The 21,201-nt window shown below is 34.2% G+C and overlaps 2 protein-coding genes across 2 annotated transcripts; both read right to left on the reverse strand.

Moving 5' to 3' along the window:
• Window positions 1–689: 689 nt before the first annotated feature.
• On the reverse strand, window positions 690–3,751 carry HELRODRAFT_174345 (hypothetical protein; the record flags this gene model as incomplete). The annotated part of the gene is made up of 2 exons (XM_009020860.1): window positions 690–961; window positions 3,658–3,751. 2 exons carry the CDS (start codon window positions 3,749–3,751, stop codon window positions 690–692), a joined length of 366 nt encoding a protein of 121 aa, XP_009019108.1.
• A 709-nt stretch (window positions 3,752–4,460) lies between these two features.
• On the reverse strand, window positions 4,461–20,370 carry HELRODRAFT_81089 (hypothetical protein; the record flags this gene model as incomplete). Its single annotated transcript, XM_009020861.1, has 3 exons — window positions 4,461–4,577; window positions 12,066–12,249; window positions 20,297–20,370. Coding segments are annotated over 3 exons (375 nt in total), but the record flags the coding sequence as incomplete, so codon positions are not given.
• Window positions 20,371–21,201: the final 831 nt, after the last annotated feature.

Consider the following 21,201-nt stretch of genomic DNA (forward strand, 5'->3'; position numbering starts at 1 on the left):
AAACTCTGCGCTACCGCTTTTGAGGTCATATTGAGTTTTGGTCTTTTCCGTGCTTTCTCTCGTTCTGAATCGCACGTTCCCGTAGATATTGTCCAATCTTTGGCGAAGTTCTTTGACGAATTTCTCACTGGTAGGAGATTGCCAATTGCACTGCAATACATTCGTTATCTGGATCGGAATTCTGCCACCTTTGTTGACCTCTACCAGGCATTTTCCCACTATAATATTCGGTATTTTGGGCGTTGACGTAGATTTCACTAGGACAATTTGTTGGCTCCTGCATTCACTGTTTTCCAGTTTTGCCTCAATGATGTCTTCTGACAAACTTGTTGTTGCCACATCACCATCGGCCGTTATCTGGATGTATTTTGGCTGTCTGTTTCCCATGACCAACTTTGTGTTTTTACATCTTAAAACACGTTTTAACAGATCTAGGTGGAAACCGTATTTCATTATGATGTCGAAGTCCAAAATGCATTCATCGGTAATCTATCCCATCTCTACAGTTTAGGAAACTTCTCCGTATACAGTCGCCGTACCTCCAGTGGCGGTTCGAAGTAAATACTTGCTAGATCTTTCTTGCTTCGGATCCATTGCCATATCTCGCTTAAGAATAGACCTAGCTGCTCCTTCGTGGATTTGCCGTATTTTTGTGTCTTTCTTCAACATCAGCTTTGCAGATTCTAGTGTCATAGAATCTTCTGCTGCTCCAAGATTCTTTTAAGTGTAGTTATTTTTGATATTGTGAGGTCATATCTCATATCTAGGTCTCGTATGGCTTGAGTAAACGCTTTTGTTGCCGTTCTGTCCCTGAATTCCAGAGTACCTGTTGGGTGCGCTAGCAATTTCAGTCTCTCTATGTCTTTTGCAAGTCGTTGATCAGTTTCCCCTTGTTTCTGCATATTGTGGTCGAGCTGTGTTAAGTAGAGGTTTTCAGTATATTTGTTTTCGTAGCGTCTGTCTAGTAAAATCGGTTAGAATCTCGGAGTTGTCACAATCCTCGGCAGGAATAATTTGCAATACTTCCAAAGCGAAGCCTCTTAGTGCTAGCACTAATGCCGTCGCTCGTTCTCTTTCGCTCCCCCCGTAGCTGAGTGCTGCTTCTTCAAAATGAGTTTGATAGCTTACACACATATACCTACAAGATAAACAAAAATATACGGACAAGTACAGTCATATATTAAAACAAATACTAATACTAACAAATTATCAGTGTTCATAAAAATATATACTTGCAAGATTAACACATAAACATGTCAAGTACATACAAGTACAGCCAGTAAAGTATTGAACATACTATATACACCGTAATCTTACTAACAATGTTCAATTCACCTATATATGACAAACACATAAACATTCTTATCTAAATTCATTGTCAAAATAAAATAATTGTTTTAATAATGTCTACAAATCATTAAACTTATTATGCAAAAACCAAGATAAACATACAGCATGTACACGTACACAACACATGAATGCACAGCTCACATGTCATTACCAAAAATAATTGACAAAATTTGAACTTTCACAAAAAACAATTTAATAATCACAATCACAGTTTATTAAAAACAATTTCAATTTATTTCTTAAATTTTTCACATTAAAGATATCCACAGAAGAACCCATTTATAAAACGTGGTTCCAGCTTCTTGGACCTCTGCATATGATATGGTTGAAGAGCATATTTGTTTTTGAATTATTCGTCTTTAAAAAATGTTTTCTTCTCTTTGCGTTACAGTAATTGTAGTAATGGCTGAACATCTGTGGTAATTTATTCAAAAGTTGTTTGTAAACAAAACAAACTGCACAGTGTAGCTTTAGCTGGTTGAAGCTTAAATTATTTGTCTGCTGAAAAAGAGGTTTTGCATTAGTGAGTTTTTTTGATAGTGTTATCGTCCTAATTGCTCTTTTCATTAATAATATTATTGGATTTGTTACTGTTGAACATGTACCTGACCAGATAATATAACAATAAGAAACATGCGGCAAAACTATAGTGTTGTAAAGCATGTTCAAGCATGATTTTGGTAAATAAAATTTGATTTTGTTTATGACTCCAATTGATCTTGCCAATTTAGAACAGATGTTAAGAACATGTGGCTTGAATGATAACTTTTGGTCCAACATAACTCCCAAAAATTTTACTGTCTTACTTTCTGTGATGAGAGTGTTGTTGACTATGATTTTATATGGCTCCTTGTAATTCATATAATTCCCTGGCCCAAATACTATCATTTGGGGTTTCTTCTCATTTAGCGTCAATCTATTGCGATTAAACCATGAAAAAATATGTCCTAATTCAATATTTGTTTTCTCTATTAGTTCATTGATATCTTTACCTTTGCAAAACACATTTGTATCATCGGCATAACAAACAAAGTCAAAAAACGATGCTGCATTTGGAAGATCGTTTATAAACACAATGAACAACAGCGGTCCTAAGATGCTTCCTTGAGGTACCCCTATTTTATTGTGCATCAACTTTGATTCCCTGTCATTAAACTACACAAACTGTTTTCTATCCGTCAAATAGCTTCTGAACCATTCAAGCACTTTACCCCTTATACCATGAATTTTCATTTTTCCCAGAAGAATATCGTGATCGATTAAACCAAATGCCTTAGATAAATCTAGACAGGTGCCAATAACAAATTTTTTCTCTTCTGCTGCTATTCCAAATTTCCTTGTCAACTCAACCAGTGCCAGCTCTGTAGAATGCTGATTTCTGAACCCAAATTGACAATCGGACAGTAAATTGAGTTTATGTAGAAATTTTATCAGTCTAATATGCATTATCTTTTCAATAATCTTTGAGAATGAAGGTAAAATAGACACAGGTCGGTAATTTGTGATGTCCTTTATACCTTTTACTTTCGGTATAGGAACAACTTTTGAAATTTTAAAACATGCAGGAAATTTACCACTTAAAAACGATAGATTTATCAAATATTTTAAGACGTTTGCTGTCGAACCGATAGTGGAAATCACTATTTTCATCGGAATGTTAATTAATAATTATCAATATAACGTAATTCGATCATTCCCGCGGTTGTAACAGTATTGTCTTGTATGTTGTTTTTATGTAGAGTTTTATGTAGAGTTTTTACGGCGCTCATTCATGTCTTCATGAACGCTTTTTCCCATAAAATTGCTTTGAGTTTTTCTGAAAACCGCCTTTTCAATTTCATTTCTTTTTAATTTTTTTGGCAAACATCGTTGGGCCAAATTCTGAAAAACTTCCCAAAGCAATCGATGACTTCACTCGCGGTACCTGAAAATCAGTTTTGGACAGACCTCAAAACTCTTCTACCCTAGATCGATGATGGTGTTCTGCACAAATCTATCAAGTATTGCGGGACTGTACTTTTTCAACATTATCGCATTTAATAAAATCTTGAAAGTAATTTTGTTTTCAATTGGTAACCAACGCAACTCAAGAAGTTTTGACGTCATTTGATCATATTTTATGAACTGAATACTGAACTATTATTTTTGAATGTTGTTGACGCGCACAGCCAACTGAGGGTGTACTACAATTGTAAGACGTCGCAATTGGTCCTAAAGAACAATTGCGCTTCTAAAGACGATTCTACTTTGAAGCGTAATCATGCAGTATACGAACTCAAAAGTCCTATCGACGACTTGAATTTTTACCCCGGGTAATTCGAATGGCCGGAATCTGAATTTTTTGAGAGGCCGAAGCCGGATATTTTTCATCCGACACTAAAAATATTTCACAGAAGAGCATTTGGTCACCGAGTTAGCTCAGCTGGTTGAAGTGCCATTTCTCACACTGCTATTACGCGATGGTATGGTTATGTGTTCATGTTCATTAGAGAGAAACAATAAACAAAACTGAACAAATAACGAATAAATATCAAATAGTCCGAAACCATTATACTCGCATGGTGCGGTGCTTGCGCGTGCGTACGGATGTTTGTATTGTATGGTGTGCATAGGACAGACCTTGTAGCTGAATGTTTAATTATACGTAAAGATAAATAACAAGTAGCTTTACGTTCGACAGAGCTGCGTTATAAAGAATAAAAAAACAATGGTTGATTTTTGAATGTACGAACACGTGTACTAGGCTTTTATGAAATATTCAAACTTAATGTCCTAATCCTAACCGATTTTATTTCAATTGATCTATTGTTGTCAACTTGGTTGAAGATTAATGTCAATTTTTAATTAAGAAGCCTCTTAAACAAGTTACGTAAACTCATTTCGGTTCCTTGTAATAATAAACCTTAATTTTTATAAAACTAGAGAAGCATGAAATTAAAAGACGTTGTATATTTAATATAAATTATATACACCGCGAAAATAAACCACGTTTATGAAAAAAAATATTCTATACCATATCAGATTTTATCATTTTATTATATTATTGTTAAATTACAATATCACAAACTGATTTTTGTAAATTTGTTAACGAATAGTTGTTGAGTTTACAATCACCAAGAACTATATTGGAAGGAATCTTCTTTAGCAAAGAAAACAAAGAAGAGGAATATGGTGCTGAAGACAACTACGTTGCCTGCCAATACTAAGCCACATGCCCCCCACTTCACCTGTTGAACAAATTGAAAATAAAAAAAGATATAAAACAGACATCTCAATGAATCATTATTATAAAATCATTAGCTTAAATTCAATTAATTTTTTGTGTGTTCATTACAGGCCTGGATTTACGTATGGGCTATATTGGATATAGCCTGGGGCGGCAGATTTAAAGGAGCGGCAAACTTTGGGAATAGGTAAAAAAATTCTGAAATAAAAGTAAAAAGACAATAAAAGAACAAAATTATATAATTACTAAAAATAAAATGAGCTACTGAGCGGGTCGCAGACTGAATATATTATTTAGATGCCCAAAGATGTTACGTCACACTGCATAGCAACGCTCTACTTACGCTAGTCAAGGGTCTGCTGAACATTTACTGGATAAATTATAATTGTATTTTATAACAATTTTCATTCATTAATTTAAGTCTTATAAAGAATGTTATATAATTTATAAATTAATATTTACAATTAAATTTTAAGAAATTTTATAAAAAAAAACTCCGGAGTCCCTCAAGGCTCCGTTACTCGGTTACGTCCTCTTCACTACCTATGTTACCCCTGTTGGCCGGAATATCCGGTAAATAAGGCATTTTCCCATCATTATCCCGATGACACGCACCTGTACATATTCTGTCACCTTGAATAATCTAGTCCACAAACTACGCATTTTATATAGATTGCACAAGCAAGGTTCATCAGTAGTATGTAAACAACTTCCTTCTTCTCAACCCTGAAGTCCGAAACATTGCTTGCAGGAACACATCAATAGCTGTCAAATTTTTGAAAAAAAAGACTGCTGCAACTCTGTCATATAAAACCTCATTCCCAATCTATCAAAAAACTACATACTATTCAAAATAAATCCTCCTCATTTCAGTTCCTCTATTCTCTTCCCACTGTTTCATGGGCTTCCTGTTCTCGTTAGAATTATCTTCTGAATTGCAGTCTTAACATTCAAAATATTGATATAAAATCCATAACAAACATGTCAAATGATTTCATATCCCCCAAATCCGTGGATATCCCAGATCGCTCAGCAGATTTTATCAGGCTTCCAAGGATACAAATCGCCAAATCTCATCTCGCTAGTTGCGGCTCCGGTCACGCCACTCCGGATGTTTAGAATGCGTTACCTCTTAAAGTGAGGCAATGTTACTTTTAATGTCAACAAACTTACGGTTGACGTATTTACGAATTTTCGTTAAATTTTAAATACGAAATAAATAATAACTTTATAAGTTTATCTTAAAATTTTGCTGTTTATTATATTATTAGACTGAAGAGGTTATTTGCTAATATTGTGTTCAACTAGAGGCATTGAGAATGGATACTGCAACTGCAGGATACGCGCCGGTCATTTGTTCTCGTTGTCAGTGTTTTGTGAGTTATTGTTCGTGTCATTTTGTTTTGTTGGGCACTTGAATTTTGAGATTAATACTTATATATTTAGTGGGAATCTGATAGGGAAAAGAAATGATGGGTTCTAAGAATAAAGACAAATGCACTAATTGTAATAGTGGAGTGACTAGGGCTACTAAAAATGTCTTACACTGTGTAGAGTGTAATGTTATTTGCAACCTGAAATGTGGAAAAGTCTCAGAAGAACTATTTTTGGAAATCTCTGCTATTCCTGGTTACTCTTGGCTCTGTACAAGTTGTTTAGAAAGAGAAAAAATTTAGGTCCTATACGTGATGTGTCTGAGAATGAAATAGAGAGAGAGTTGGGAGTTTTAAAAAATGGTAATGCTGAGATACTAAAGGAAATAAGAGACATAGAAGAAAAAGTAAATAGTTCAAATAGTTCAATAAATTAAGTCAGATAGAACAGTCCGAAAGCCTGGTTCAATTAAAGGACAACTTAAAGATGTCCTTTGCAGGAATATTGAAGGAGGGGTTAAAGGAGGTAACTGAAGTTTTAAATAAATACCATAAGGAATATCAGAGAGACCCTGGAGGAAACACATAGACACATAATGACCAAGAATGGATCAAGGAGTATTTGTGTGGTAAAACTTCTAGTGTGAGAGTGAATAATTGTTTGTCTAAAAGGTTTGAAGTCAGTAGTGGAGTGCCTCAAGGCTCTGTATTAGGTCCGGCTTTGTTTATTGTGTATGTGATGTTTGATGACATGTTTGATATTGTGAAAGATAGTTCTGTTCAAATGTATTTGTATGCTGATGAATGATGTTAACATGTTTAATTTTATAAGATGTGTGGATGATAGAATAGTGCTACAAAAACATCTTGAAAAATTGTATGATTGGTGTATGTTATGGAAAATCGATTTGAATATTGAAAAGTGTGCTGTGCAGCTATAAAATTTGGTCGTTCATGTTTGGATAATAATTGGTGTTATAATATTAATAATTCCAACTTGGATTTTTGTGATGAAGAAAACGATTTGGGGGTTTTGTTTGAACGTTCACTGAGCTTCTCTAAGTATATACATAATGTCATTATTAATTGTTAATTAATTAATTAATTAATTAATAATTAATTAATATTTGTTCTTTTAGGATTGTTATACAGACACTTTAAAAATTTAACTAAAGAGTCATTTATTTTGATTTATAAATCTTTAATTAGGTCAAAGTTAGAGTATGGTGTCAGTGTATAATCTACTTGGAAAATAAAAGAAATTGATAATTTGGAAAGGGTTCAGAAACGGGCAACCAAGATGGTCAGGGATTGCAAAGGCCTTTGTTACTCGGATCGATTGAAGTTTCTTGGCTTGCCAACTTTAAGATTTAGAAGAGTTCGTGGAGACATTTTAATGATTTTCAACATTGCGAAGGGTATGGTAGATAGAGATTCCTCACCAGCTTTGTGTTTTGATGCGGATCCACGTACCGGAGGGCATCGCTATAGCATACATGTTCAAAAGTTCCATACAAATACAAGAAAGTATTCGTTTTCTAACAGAGTGATCTCTATTTGGAACAATTTACCGACATGCGTTGTTGAATCAGATACTGTTTCCAACTTCAAGAGGATTTTTGACTTATATATGGCCAACAAAGATTTTCTCTATAATCATAAAATTGACATTGTTGTTTGATTGCTTTTTGTTGTCTTTTAGTGCTATTTTGATATGGGCATATATAACTTACGTTTAAGCCCATTATTTATTTTTATTTATTTATTTAATAATGATGTAGAAAATAGATTAAAAAATTTAATCATATTCAGGTTAGAAGAAATAGGCAAAAATTTAAGTGCCATAGGAACCTCAAATAGTAATGGAATTGGTGAAATATTTTCAAACTTGACTGATGGCTCATGGAGGTTGAAAGATTTTACAGACTAGGTGAAAAGAGTTCACGGTCTCGAACTGTTTTGGTAATTTTTAAAGATAAAAAAAGTGAAAATAGAATTATGGAAAATCTGAGAAAATTGAGAGCGATAAATGATAAATTAAAAGGTGTTGGGATAGGTCATGATTTAACCAAAGATTAAAGGGAGCAAGTAAAGAAATCGGTTTCAGAGGCTAAAGAAAAAAAAGTTCAGATAAGGGGGGCTATATTTTCAGGGTAAAAGGACTGCCAGGAAACATGAGGGTAGTGGAATTGCAGAAAAAAATTTAAATTCTTCATTCAATATTCTGTATTCTAATGTTGATTCACTGTTTAACAAATTTGATGAAATTAAGTTATTGGCCAAAAATAATAATTATGACGTTTTGTTGTTTAACGAGACAAACCCTAATGTAAATTATTTTAATTCAGAAATTACTGACTATATATATTGTTACAAACGTAAGATCGAGATAAAAACTAAATTGTTAAGCATGCATTGAGGAAAATCCCGCTTGTAAATTAATTAGAAGGTTGTAAAATAATTTAAAGATTATAAATTCACTAATGGACGTGACACTTCTTATGTTGCACATTTATAAGCAGATCGGTAACTACATAAACAACGAAGAAGCGGAAAGAACAACGAGGAAGAAAAAGACGGAACAGAGTTGACGTAGAAGTGAGATTCGATGCGAAGTCGTAATGTGATTTACGTAGTTATTTGGATTAATTTATTGTTTCTATTACTGCTTGTATTAAATAAACGTTCAACTTAGTTTGCGTTAAAAGTAATTGTGTTCATCTATCGGAAATCTTGAACCTACGGATAAACGAACTCTTGACTATCGTTGGAAACTACAACACGGTATTGGAAATATAGCGATTATTGAAGATATAACATCGGTGTTGGTAGTTACGAGGTCGAGGAGGTAACAACACTGGTGTCAGAAGTGGGATCTTCAAGAGATTACACACTGGTGTCAGAACTATGACTTTTGATAACTGGAAACTCACTTCAGCAAAGAATGCAAGAGCTAGAAGAACTCAATATAATTAGTCTGACGAGAGAAGCTTAATTATTGACGATTGGTTTTATTCAGTGATTTACCTGTCGATTAGTTATTGTGCTGTATTCTAACGATTTTAACAATTGAATAAACGAGTGATTGATCACAGCAATATATACAAGTAATTGCCAGTACTGTTTTCTTTCAGCTAAAGTTCATCTGAAATAAGTCTGTTCAGGAGTCAAAAACCCACGTAGAGAGAAATAACTGTACCCTATAAGTTCAAGGGGTCGGTTATAACAACTGGTGTCAGAAGTGGGATCATCAGAAGGTTGTAACAACTGGTGTCAGAAGCGGGATTCCGAACACACAAGAAGATGTCAAAGAAATAAGTTACGGAGATTGATCAGGTCACCCGTTCAAGCAGCACTCAACGGACAAAGAAAAAATTGTAGTGGGATGAACAACAGGAATTCGTCCGCGACTGACATGCAACAAATCATGCAGATGCTCGCCGAAATGAAACAACAAAACGCGGAAATAAAAGCTGATGTCGACTGTCGAACAGAAAAGCAATTCGCGGAAATAAAAGCTGATGTTGATCGGCGAGCAGAAAAGAAATCTGCTGATGCCGATAGTCGAGCGGAAAAACACTTCGCGGAAATGAAAAAGCAAAACGCTGAAAGAACGTCCAAGACAGATCAACGGATAGCCAAAATAAGAGAAATGAAAGCCGAATTACAAACAGCCAATGAAATAACACGATCAACCTTTGAGGGAATATCTCCTAACGAAGAGACTATACCAGAAACGGCTACACAAGAGTCGGAAATTATTCTACAAGCATATTCACCTACGGATGATATCGACGGCGACGCACGTGTTATCTGCAACGCAAGTGAAAACTGCGATGCACGTAACAACAAGGACGCAAGTGTTAACTGCGAAGCACGTGACAACTATGATGTACGTAACAACCATGACGCACGTGTTGAAAATCAGAAATCTAATGTTCTTGATTTATTACTGGTTCATGATATTGACACTATTAAGAATTTTGAGTATATAGCACATATTTAGAAGAGTGACCACTTAGCTTTGAGTTTTAGATAAAGATACGTGTAGTATAATTTAAGACATTTTGCTATCAGTAGATATAATTTTTAAAAAGGTGATTACGACTTTTCTTACTAATGTTATATATTATTTGGTTGGTGTTAAAACTGGTTCTAAGGCGATGAAAAACATGTGGAATCACTTTTCATGTATGTTGTCAAAAGCAACTGATTTATATATACCTAAGTTTGATGAGAATAATAAAAGGTATAGGGTAAATTTTTCTTCAGCTTTGGTTTCACTTATTAAATATAAACATAAATTATGGAAAAAATTCCTCAAATCTAAAGCAGCTATTTTATTGAATGAATTAAAAAAAGTTCGACAGAAGTAAAGAAATATATTGAAGTTGACTAAAAATATTAAAACTAATCCAAAAGCTTTCTGGCAATATATTAGTGAAAAAATCAATGGGTAATATTGATATTTTGTCTACAGTTAATAGATTTGGTAATAGAATAAATGTAAGTAGTGACAAGGAAAAAGCTAATTTATTTGGAGCTTATTTAATAGTGTGTATAAATATCGTGCCTGATGGGAATGGGGAATGATTGTGTCTACTTTGGGTGAAAAATGTGCTCGTGCCATGTCGTGTGATCTTATAAATGTTAGTGATATTTTAGTACGGTTAAGGAAGCTAAATAAAAATAAATCAATTGGGCCGGATGAAATTTATTCTAGAATTCTGGTGGAATGTAGTAGTGTAGTTGCTGATTATTTATGCAATTTGTTTAATTTGTCATTGAACTTGCTTTGAGGCACAGTATTTGGTACCAATTCATAAAAAAGGAGATGTATGTTGTGTGGAAAATTAGAGACCTGTTTCCTTGTGTTGTTTGTGCTGTAAGGTTATGGAGTCGATAATTAAAGATCGTTTGATGAATCACTTTGTGAGTAACAATTTGTTTAATCATAGACAGTTTGGTTTTATGCCCGGGAAATCTGCTGTTTTGTTGTTATTAAAGATGTTAGATGAATGGAGTTTGGCAATTGATGAGGGTAAGGAAGTTGAGGTTATATATACTGATTTTGAGAAAGCACTTGATAAGGTTCCCCATGATTAACTTATTATTAAATTAAAATCTTATAGAGTAAATGATTTGATTGTGGGTTGGATAAAAAATAGATATTTCATGGTAAATGTTCCATGTCAATTGTTCACGCGTTACTTGTTCGCGTGCCAATTGTTCGAGTGCCAATTGACGCCCGTACAACTGATCCGATACCCTTATTACTAAAAATCTTATAGAGTGAATGATTTGATTGTGGATTGGATAAAGGATTACCTAAAAAACAGATCTTTCATGGTAAAAATTAATGGTTCAATGTCAGATAACTTTGGTGTTTTTAGTGGGTTGCCGCAGGGTAGTGTATTAGGCCCTACTTCATTATTTATGTTAATGATTTATTTGATACATTTGCTATATTTCTTGGTCATTATGCGACTATGTGTTTTCTCCAGGGTCTCTCAAATATTCCTTATTGCGTTTAAAATAACATAACAACTTAGATATATGATTTATACATGCAAGCATGCACCACTATTATCAACAAATTTCGACATAAGGAAAAAAACATTGAGCAACTGAATATTTATGTGTAGATCACTATTAGTAGTTTGATGTTAAAATGGGTACAGCTGTAAATTAAATATTCCTAAACATCAAAGTTCGTTACTTTTTTAATTTTTTTAATGAAATTTTGCTATTAACACCATTTATTATTTCTAAGACGTTACGAAGTACGCTGGGCCGGCTAATATTAAATAAAGGGGGTTGATGGGAAGCAAAATACATGCTAACAAAAGTTCTTGATGGTAACATGTTCAAATCCTTTTGAAGTCATTTGACTTAAACTTGTTCACAACAACAAGTTATCTAAATTACAAACTCTAATTAGAAACTTTCGTTGTGATTATGACAAAAACTAGCTAAAATTAATAAACCACTGGAGTAAATCAAATTAGCTATTTAAACAGCATTTTGTCTAAAATTTTTAAAAAATAATGAATAAGGAATATCACAAAATTATATTAAAATTATCAAAACATTGATATTTAATATCAAACACTAACAATGTCTTTGTGAGCCAAGACAATGGGCAAACCAAAAGCAGAAATGAAAATGCAAGTGGTGATGAATATGCAGATTTCAATCAGTGCATTACTCGATTCAACCGTTTCGGCAAATCGGCGAGAAATGAGAGATGGTATAGGCGACAAAAAGTAGAAGATAAGTACAAACATCATCCACCAATTGCTGTGTCAAATAATGCATTAACAGTACATTAAACATTTACAATAAATATACCATTAGAGATGGAAATCGCACCTTTTTGACAAAGTTTGAGTTCGGTCCGGTTAGATATGTTTAAAATAAAATATTGCAATACGTGTTTAACAACTCTTATATCGGCAATGTTTAAAACAACATTTCAAAGTTTGTACGGTTAGTGACATGAAAGTTTGTTTTACAGAAACGTGCAAAATGGAAAATTTACAACACCACAAAATTTGGTAAAATAAGGTAAGAGTAAGGATAGTACGTTTAATTCGTAACTAGCAGTTTCAAAGATCGGACACGGTCTAGGATTCGAGATCGGTTCGATTTCCATCCCTAACTTGCATCTCAGAAAATTTTGTAAAATTTTGTAAAAAAAAATTTACACAGTCAAAAATATTCAGTGCATGACCATAATCAAAGTTCAACATTCGGCAAAAGCGGACAAATTTTAAAAAATTAAAAAAGTGGCAGTGAATACAAAACAAGATATAGTAATATCACAAAAAAACTAATCAATCAATCAATCTTCATTTAGCGTCCAGAGACCCAGTTTCCCGAGGTAGGACGTTGTTTTTTTTGCCATCAACTTTTTGCGCCAAATTAGACGATCAGTTGTATCTATTTCATTTAAATTTAGAGCTTTCATGTCTTGCTCGATTGTTTGCGATTCTTTGGACGGCCTTTGGGACGTGTGCCAGGTACTTCAACATTTGGAAGAGAAGTTATGGCACTGTGTCCACTTCATTTGACATGAGCAAACCACCACAGACGGTGTTGCCGGCATTCGTCCTTTATATCATCTAAACCAGAGCGACGCAGGATTTCGGTTGATTTGACTAATTAGTTGCATCCATCGGAGCATTTTCATATCGGTTCGTTGAAGTTGTTGTTCCAGTTTGGTTGTCATTGGCCATGTTTCTGCACCATACAATATCACAGATTTATAAAGTCTTGATCGTAGTGGTAGTGGGATGTCACGCCGCATCAATATAGAGGCAAGAAGATGCCATTTATTCCAGGCTGCACGTATGCGTGCTCGAACGGCAGCTTCAGTTGATCCAGTACAACCAAGAACATCCCCTAGATATTGAAACGATGCGACTTTCTCTATCATAATGGCTTAAAAAATATTGCTATTTCGAATTTGTTGTTGTGGATTGATGCAAGCAGGACAAACAAAATTAGACACTTTACATAAAGTAACAATTATTTTTGAACAACGTTTGTGACACCACTGGTTACACTGTGGACACTTGATTGAATTGTTACCTACACCAGCTTTACAAACTGAACAGGGCCATTGTCCAATAGCTGTGGATTGGATGGGTTCACCAGTGTTCATTGCTTTGGTTTTGCCGATGTTGATTTTGAATCCATGATCGGCAAGTTTGGTGTTCCAATCTTCAAACATCTGTGCTGCATTCTGCTCAGACGTGGATGTTAAAACGATATCATCAGCATATATTAGATTCCAAATGTCACCAGTGCGTATAGTTTTTGATGCTTTGCGAGGTACTTCTCTTGCAGTTGCCAAAGGATATCAGTTGCATCAATTGTTGATTTCCCCGCTAGGAAACCAAATTGATAATTTCCGATTGTGATGCACGACGTTAATCTTCTCTCAATGATTTTCTCGACAATTTTCAGAGAGTGTTCTAACAGACTTATACCCCGATATGATGAACAATTCAATGGAATACCTTTGCCTTTGTATAGCGGAACTGTCATGCTATAGTTCCATTTAGTCGGCATTGAGCAATTTCTCCACACTTCACGGAAAAGTTGTAGTAACGATTGGATACCTGCAGTACCAGAAGCTTTGATAATGTCATTTGTGAGTCCAGAGGGCCCTGTTGACTTTCCATCCTTCATAGCTTTCAGAGCTTCTCTAAACTCCTCTACAGTGATGTCTGGAATCGGACCTTCGATGGGTGGAGTGTCAAAGTTGACATTGATGGGATTTGTTTTATTTAACAGACGCTCGAAGTATTCTCTCCACTGTAGCTTGATCTCATCTTGTTCAAAAACCATCTCATTTTTGTCGTTTTGATACATGAGGCACCAACTATGTCTTTTTTCGTACGCTTTGCTTGTTTTGCTATACGATATAGAGATTTCATTTGTTCACCTTTGCTTTTAGTGAGTCACTCTCTGCACTGATCTGTCCGAGCCAGTGCGACTTGACGTCTTGCATAGTTGTTCTTCTCACGGAAAATTTTGTGGTCATCAACAAACTTTGATTTTTGTCATTGCTTGTACAACTTGCAGCTTTTTCAGCTATTGCATTTTGTACACTGTCATTCCACCACCAAGTGTCACGTTCATGCTGACGTTTTGTACCAGTTTTCCCCACAAACCGTAGTTGCAACGTTTATCAAAACGGTTTTGTATGTACTCCAATCTGTACTGGCTTGGGATTGGTGGCCTAACTGTGTTGCGACAATCTGTTGAAATTTTTCTCGATGAATATTGCTTTTCAACTCCCACGTTTTGATTTACCGAGGCATTTGTTTAGACTTATGTTTTGACAGTTCGACAACCAGGTCTGCCACAAGAAGTCTATGTTGGGCGACACATGATTCGCCAGGTATAACTTTGACATTTTTGAATAGCCTTCGGTGTTGTTGCTTAACAGCGAAGAAACCAATTTGCGTGGCTGATAGTCCACTTTTGTATGTTATGAGATGTTCCAATCTCTTTCTATAATTTGTGTTCAGTAAACAAAACCCGTGACTTTCAGCAAACTCAAGGATGCGGTTGCCATGTTTATTCAGTTCTCCATAGCCAAAACCGCCATGTACGTTGTGAAAACCATCTGTTTCCTTTCCAACGTGGCCATTGAGATCGCCTCCAATCAGGATTGTTTCAGATTTTGGTATTGTTGAGACGGTGTCAGAGAACGCAGCCCAGAAGTCATTTTTCATCTCTTCTGATTCGCCTGTCTGTGGTGCGTATGCAGAAAAAATAATCATTGTTTGCTTTTCTATGCGAAGCTTGATTCACATGAGACGTGAATTAATCCTTTTAACATCCAGTACTTCTCGAGCTAGCGGTTCTCTGACAAAATTCCAACACCATTTTTGGCCATCTTTTGACCATTCCAGAATAGTTGGTCAAAAGATGGCCAAAATCCTTCTACGCTCGAGCATTTCCAGAAATGCTCGAGCGTAGAAGGATTGAGCTACGCAAAAAAACTAATGAATAAAAAAAAATTCCATGAATAATTTTTAAGTTGTTGAAGAAAATCGTCATTCTTTATTTGGTCTGCCTACATTAATCCCGAATTCCAGTTTTCTGCCAACAACTAATGATTTTTTATATTATAAAAAATATTGTTATAATGAAAACCTCGTTCCAAAATACATTATAAAAGATATGAACATAATAAAGAAAAGCATAACCAGAGATATTGTAATTATAAATAATTATTTAAATTTAAGCTGTTATATTAAAAAACACTATAAAAATGTATTAACATTAGTATTCGGTACCGAATGCAGCGGTATTAAGTGTATGCAAAACCATGTAAAATCGCGGTAAAGTTATGCGGGATCTAGTGTAATCGGTACCAAATGTAGTCGGGACCATGTGAAGGTATAAAATGATCAGAATCAAGCGTGACGGGTACAGGTTTAGCGGGATTAAGTGTACGTAAGCTTTTATACAACAAAAATTATAAATATTTTCATCTGAACCTTAAAAAAATTGTGCTTTTATTGCTTACAAGTTCTTTGAAAGCTTTTAATTTGATTAAACCTCGTATGTGCGTCACACAACGTAAACGAATATTTTACTATTGTATTATTGTGAGAGTTTGAAATGTGCAAAACAACATTAAATGTTGTGGTGTTAAAAAAATTGAAATAAGTTCCAGCAGTGATCTCAGAGATACACCATGTTTCACATGTTTTTTTTGTTAGGATCTTTTATCAAAATATGACTTCAGCAAGTCATAAACTAAAGAATTATATCGAAGAAATAGAGAAATAAAAATCTTGAAAGAGCTAACGCCCAAAACTCCTCCATGGCTAACCTCTTGCGCTGAAATCGGTACATCCATAATAAGAGTAAGCAAAAACCAAGAGCTGGTAAAAATTTTGTTTGGAGAAAAAGTCGATAGTTTTATCAAAAACAAAGTCGATAGTTCAAAAACAAGAGAATTCATTACCGTGCAGTTTTTGTTCGTAGACTGACTTACGTTATGAGTATCCGGTAAAGCATTAGACTTGTTTAAGTCATACTTTGATGAAAAATTCTAGAAAAAACATGTAGAATATAGTGTATCTGAGATCACTGCTGGATCTCATTTTAGTTATTTTAAAACACCGCAAATAGATTTGAAATGAGTACCAAATAATGTTTCAGTGGGTATGCCTATGCGATGATATTCAATTAATAACAAGCACTTCACCTGAGACATTTGAACTAAAACTTAAACTGATTGTCTATTGTTTGCCAAGCCATATTATTAAAATTATGATTATTAATATTATTATTGCTATATGTATTAGCGGATTTGTCTGAGATACTTGGTCTACAATAAAAGAACGGCGGTCATACATTGTTTCACTCAAGGACACTGCGTTGAGAATGAGATTCAAACTTCGCAGTTATTTCAAAACAAACTCAAATAATGAAATTTGTTGTCTTTGATAGTAAACACCGGTTGGCAACAAGATGGTAAAAAACTACCAACACCAACCAAAGGGAGAGGTAGAACAAAAGATCTCCTGTCCTTTTTGCGGCGCTCATCAAACGACGAGCATGTAATGTCTAATTGTTAATCTGTGATCACGTTGAAACGATATACAGAACGTTATAACAAAATATTAACCGAAATCATCATTCGGTTGATTGCCTGATATTCGCAGATATCGAAATAAACGGAGTCATACCAATGTCGCAACTGTTTAACACTCTTCCATCCAGACATCGCCATTCTTTATGACAGTAAAAATGAGGTCCTAGAATTGATACTTTGGCAAAAAATAAATCTGGTAAAATCCAGTAATTACAAACAATCAAAATACATTAATGTTTAAACGCTGATTATAAAAACTGTTCCATTGTTTTAGAGACATTCGAAATTACCCCAATAAGCTCCTTTAATATCTTTAATTAAGATTTCATTGTCTGTATCACTGATCGAAAAATTAATTAATTTTGTTATTAAATCGATATACGTAATTTAAATCGATAGGAGTGTTTTATAATCGTTTGAATAGGCTACCTTCCGCACTTGTAAAAAATGAGCGGTAAGGATTTATTAAACATTTAAATAATAAACGATAATTTTTGATTGAAATACAAAAAAATTTCCATAATTATGAAGATTGTTTGAAAAGCGATCGTTACTAAATGTTCTCACAAAGGCTCTTAACAAAAAACTGTAAACTGAGCGGCGCGACGGTGTAATGGTTAAGGTGCCTGGCATTGTTGATGCAAGGTCCAGGGTCGAATGTAAAGAGATCTCAGCCTGTCACCTGCAGAAGTGTGTAATGCGTCGATTCACGTGTATCTATGTATATACTGTGTGTTTGTAATAATAATGCGCCTCAGCCGCTTGCCATGGCGCTATATAAAATGACATCCTCATTATTATAAAGGCTCTTAACAATAAACGGTAAAAATTTTTTAAGATAATACAAAAACGAAATCAAAATATTAATGCTTTTAAATCTGAATCAGAGTGTCTTTAGTTCACGATGTAAAAACCATGATAACTGAAATAAATTCTAAATTTTCCACAAAACACATTCAACGTTAAATTCCGACGATTTATATGACTACGACTATCAAAAATGCAATTATTGATGAAAATCACAGCATTAATTAGTTTTCTGTTTAGTTTTTCAATTTTTCTAACGGTTGATCGTAAATTATTCTCTTTCTTGAGTTTCTTGAGTTCAAAACCAAAATTTTAATTTATTTTAAGCATGATAGAACAAAAAAGTTTTTTTCGGTATTCATATACGTTGTGTATGTGGCCAGATGTTAGATATACTTAGTTGATTCTTTGTTCGTTGAAAGTGAATAATCTTTACAATCTTCAACCTTTACCGATATGACACTTTTACGTGTCATCTTTTTCGATGATTCCTCTGTTTCTAAATTTATTAGTGGTAAGACATCCGATAATAAACATTCAACAATGTGCAATTGGAAAAAGACATCCGATAACAAACATTCAACAACGTGCAAATATATATATATATATATATATATATATATATATGTATGTATATATATACAGGGTTGTGACTATCTGATATGCAGTTGTTTGAAAAATATCACAACAGGCGTTGTTCAATTTGCAATTGGGTTTTTTTTTATATAAATATTATATATATATATATATATATATATATATATATATATATATATATATATATATATATATATATGTAATTTGGACGACAACGTTTTATCAAATTACCGTCCGTCCTATCTCTAATCTTTCATTCATTTCTAAAGTCATTGAACGAGTTGTTATCAAACAATTGTTAAAGCATTTAAACAAAAACAATTTGTTGCCAAAGAATCAATCCGGCTATCGTCAATATTTTTCCACAGAAACTGCACTCATTGATATTTTCTCCCAGTTGTTCTCTTCAGTTGACAGTCAATGCGTTTCTTTCTTGGCATTACTTGATATGAGTGCTGCATTTGATTGTGTCGATCATACTCGTCTCATGTATAAACTCTCCACAAATTTTTTTCTCTCTGATTCAGTCTTATCGTGGTTTCGCTTCCTATCTTTTAACTGATTCATACTCATACTGATTGTCTCATCGAAATTGGATCTTGGATGAGTATAAATCAGTTAAAGTTAAATCAATCTAAAACACAAATATTACCAGTTGGTTCTTGGCAGCAACTGTCAGAGGTCAAAATTTCATCGATCAGTGTCGGCAATGACATCATTGAATTTTCCACATCTGTCCGTAGTCTTGAAGTTATTATTGACTCAAACCTAAAGATGGATTTACATATTAATAATTTAGTGAGGGTCTGCTCCAACCAACTCCGTTTATTACGCAATGTCAAAAAATCACTAAACACGTCTGTTCTTCAAAGTTTGGTTTACTCTTTCGTCTTTTCCAGACTAGACTACTGCAATGGCCTTTTTTATGGTGTCACCAAAGTCTTTTTCAAAGCTTCAGTCAATACAGAACCGTGCGGCCAAGTTGGTTTTGGGTGGTTCGATCATGTTACGCCTATTTTGAATAGGTTGCACTGGTTGAGGGTTGAAAAACGTGTTTCCTTCAAGTTGGCAGTTTTGATGTTTAAATGTGTCAATAATACAGCACCTCCCTACCTCATCGATAGATACAAATCTCATTTTTCAAAATATTCCTTCCGATCAACCGAGCGCAATTTATTTTTTATCCCGACCACAAAGTTGGTGACGGGTTCCCGCAACTTTGCGGTTCTTGGCCCGATTGTTTGGAATGGTTAGGAATACTTACGTGACCCTAACCTATCATATTTACAATTTCGAAGTCAACTTGGCCCGGTTGTTTGGAATGGTTTACCTCTTTACTTACGTGACCCTAACCTATCATATTTACAATTTCGAAGTCAACTTAAAACTTATTTATTTGCACAATGAATGAGATTCAACAATAAAAAAGCGCTGTATATAAATTTCCGTAATAATAATAATAATATTAATAATATATATATATATATGTATATATATAGGGTTGGGTATATAAGGTATATATATATATAGGGTTGTGTGCAGTTGTTTGAAAATACCACAACAGGCGTTCTTCAATTTGCAATTGAGTTTTTTAATTTTTCGTTAAAGAAGAAGCTGCCCAAACTTGGAAAGCGTACCTGTTAACCTGAAAAGTTCAACACAACAAGTCAAAGTGACTTGAAAATACATCAAAAGAACAGCAAAATAGCATCAAACAAATAATTATTACATTGAGTGATTTTTATATAAGATCTAACACTATTGATTATTTAATGTTGATGTATGAAAAAATAAATTTCGTAAGCTGTTGTCACTCACTTGTACTGTGGCAATGCACAACCCAATACCAAGAAAGTTATTCCAGCACTTGCCAGGAACGCCAACGAAACAAGCCTTATGGAAAATAGAATAAAACATTATATTCAAAGATAGATCTTAAATTCAACAAACTAGATCATCATAACCAAAACAATCATTGTTATATTACTGCATATACCAAGTTCAGCCTTACCAATTTCTTTTGAATTTACCATATTTTCAACTGATATACCCGTTTAAACAAGAAAAAACTAGGCTCCACTTTTATAATTCCACCGGCTTTCATGGTTTTACTAACTAGTGTATCATTTTACCCATGCTCGAAAAATCATCATCAGCTTTTATCTGCCTTCAGTCTGTTTCACACTTAACTAACTACATCTGCCAACTTATCAAAAGGTATAGCCATTTGACATTTTATTTTTATTCTTAGGATAACGACAGAATTTTTAAAATGAGCTACCTATATTGTACTGAGTCTTAGGTTTAGTGTAGGACGAAAGGATAGTGTAGGCATGGTGAGACGTGGTGGTGGGATGAAAATATAAAAAAGGTTTCGGAGGTCAAAAAGGAAAGGTTTAGGGTGTGGAGAAGGGACATGACGGAGGAAGCGGAGTTTGAGTACAGGAAGGCTAAGAAGGTTGCAAAACGGGCAGTGGCAACTGCAATGACAAAAGCATCAGATAGGTTAATGAGGGAAATGGAATTTGATGTGAGTTCGAGGAAAATGTTCAAAGTAGCAAAGCAGTCAATGAGGGATAGGAAAGATGTTATAGGGAATAAATATGTTTGGGATGGATCTGGCAAGTTGTGCATATATGAGAAGGAAAAAGCTCAGGTGTGGAAAGCCCAAATGGAAAGGTTGATGAATGAAGAAAATGAGTGGGATGGAAATGTGGAATCCG

The sequence above is a fragment of the Helobdella robusta genome (assembly GCF_000326865.2).
Source record: "Helobdella robusta unplaced genomic scaffold HELROscaffold_29, whole genome shotgun sequence".
Classification (NCBI taxonomy): domain Eukaryota; kingdom Metazoa; phylum Annelida; class Clitellata; order Rhynchobdellida; family Glossiphoniidae; genus Helobdella; species Helobdella robusta.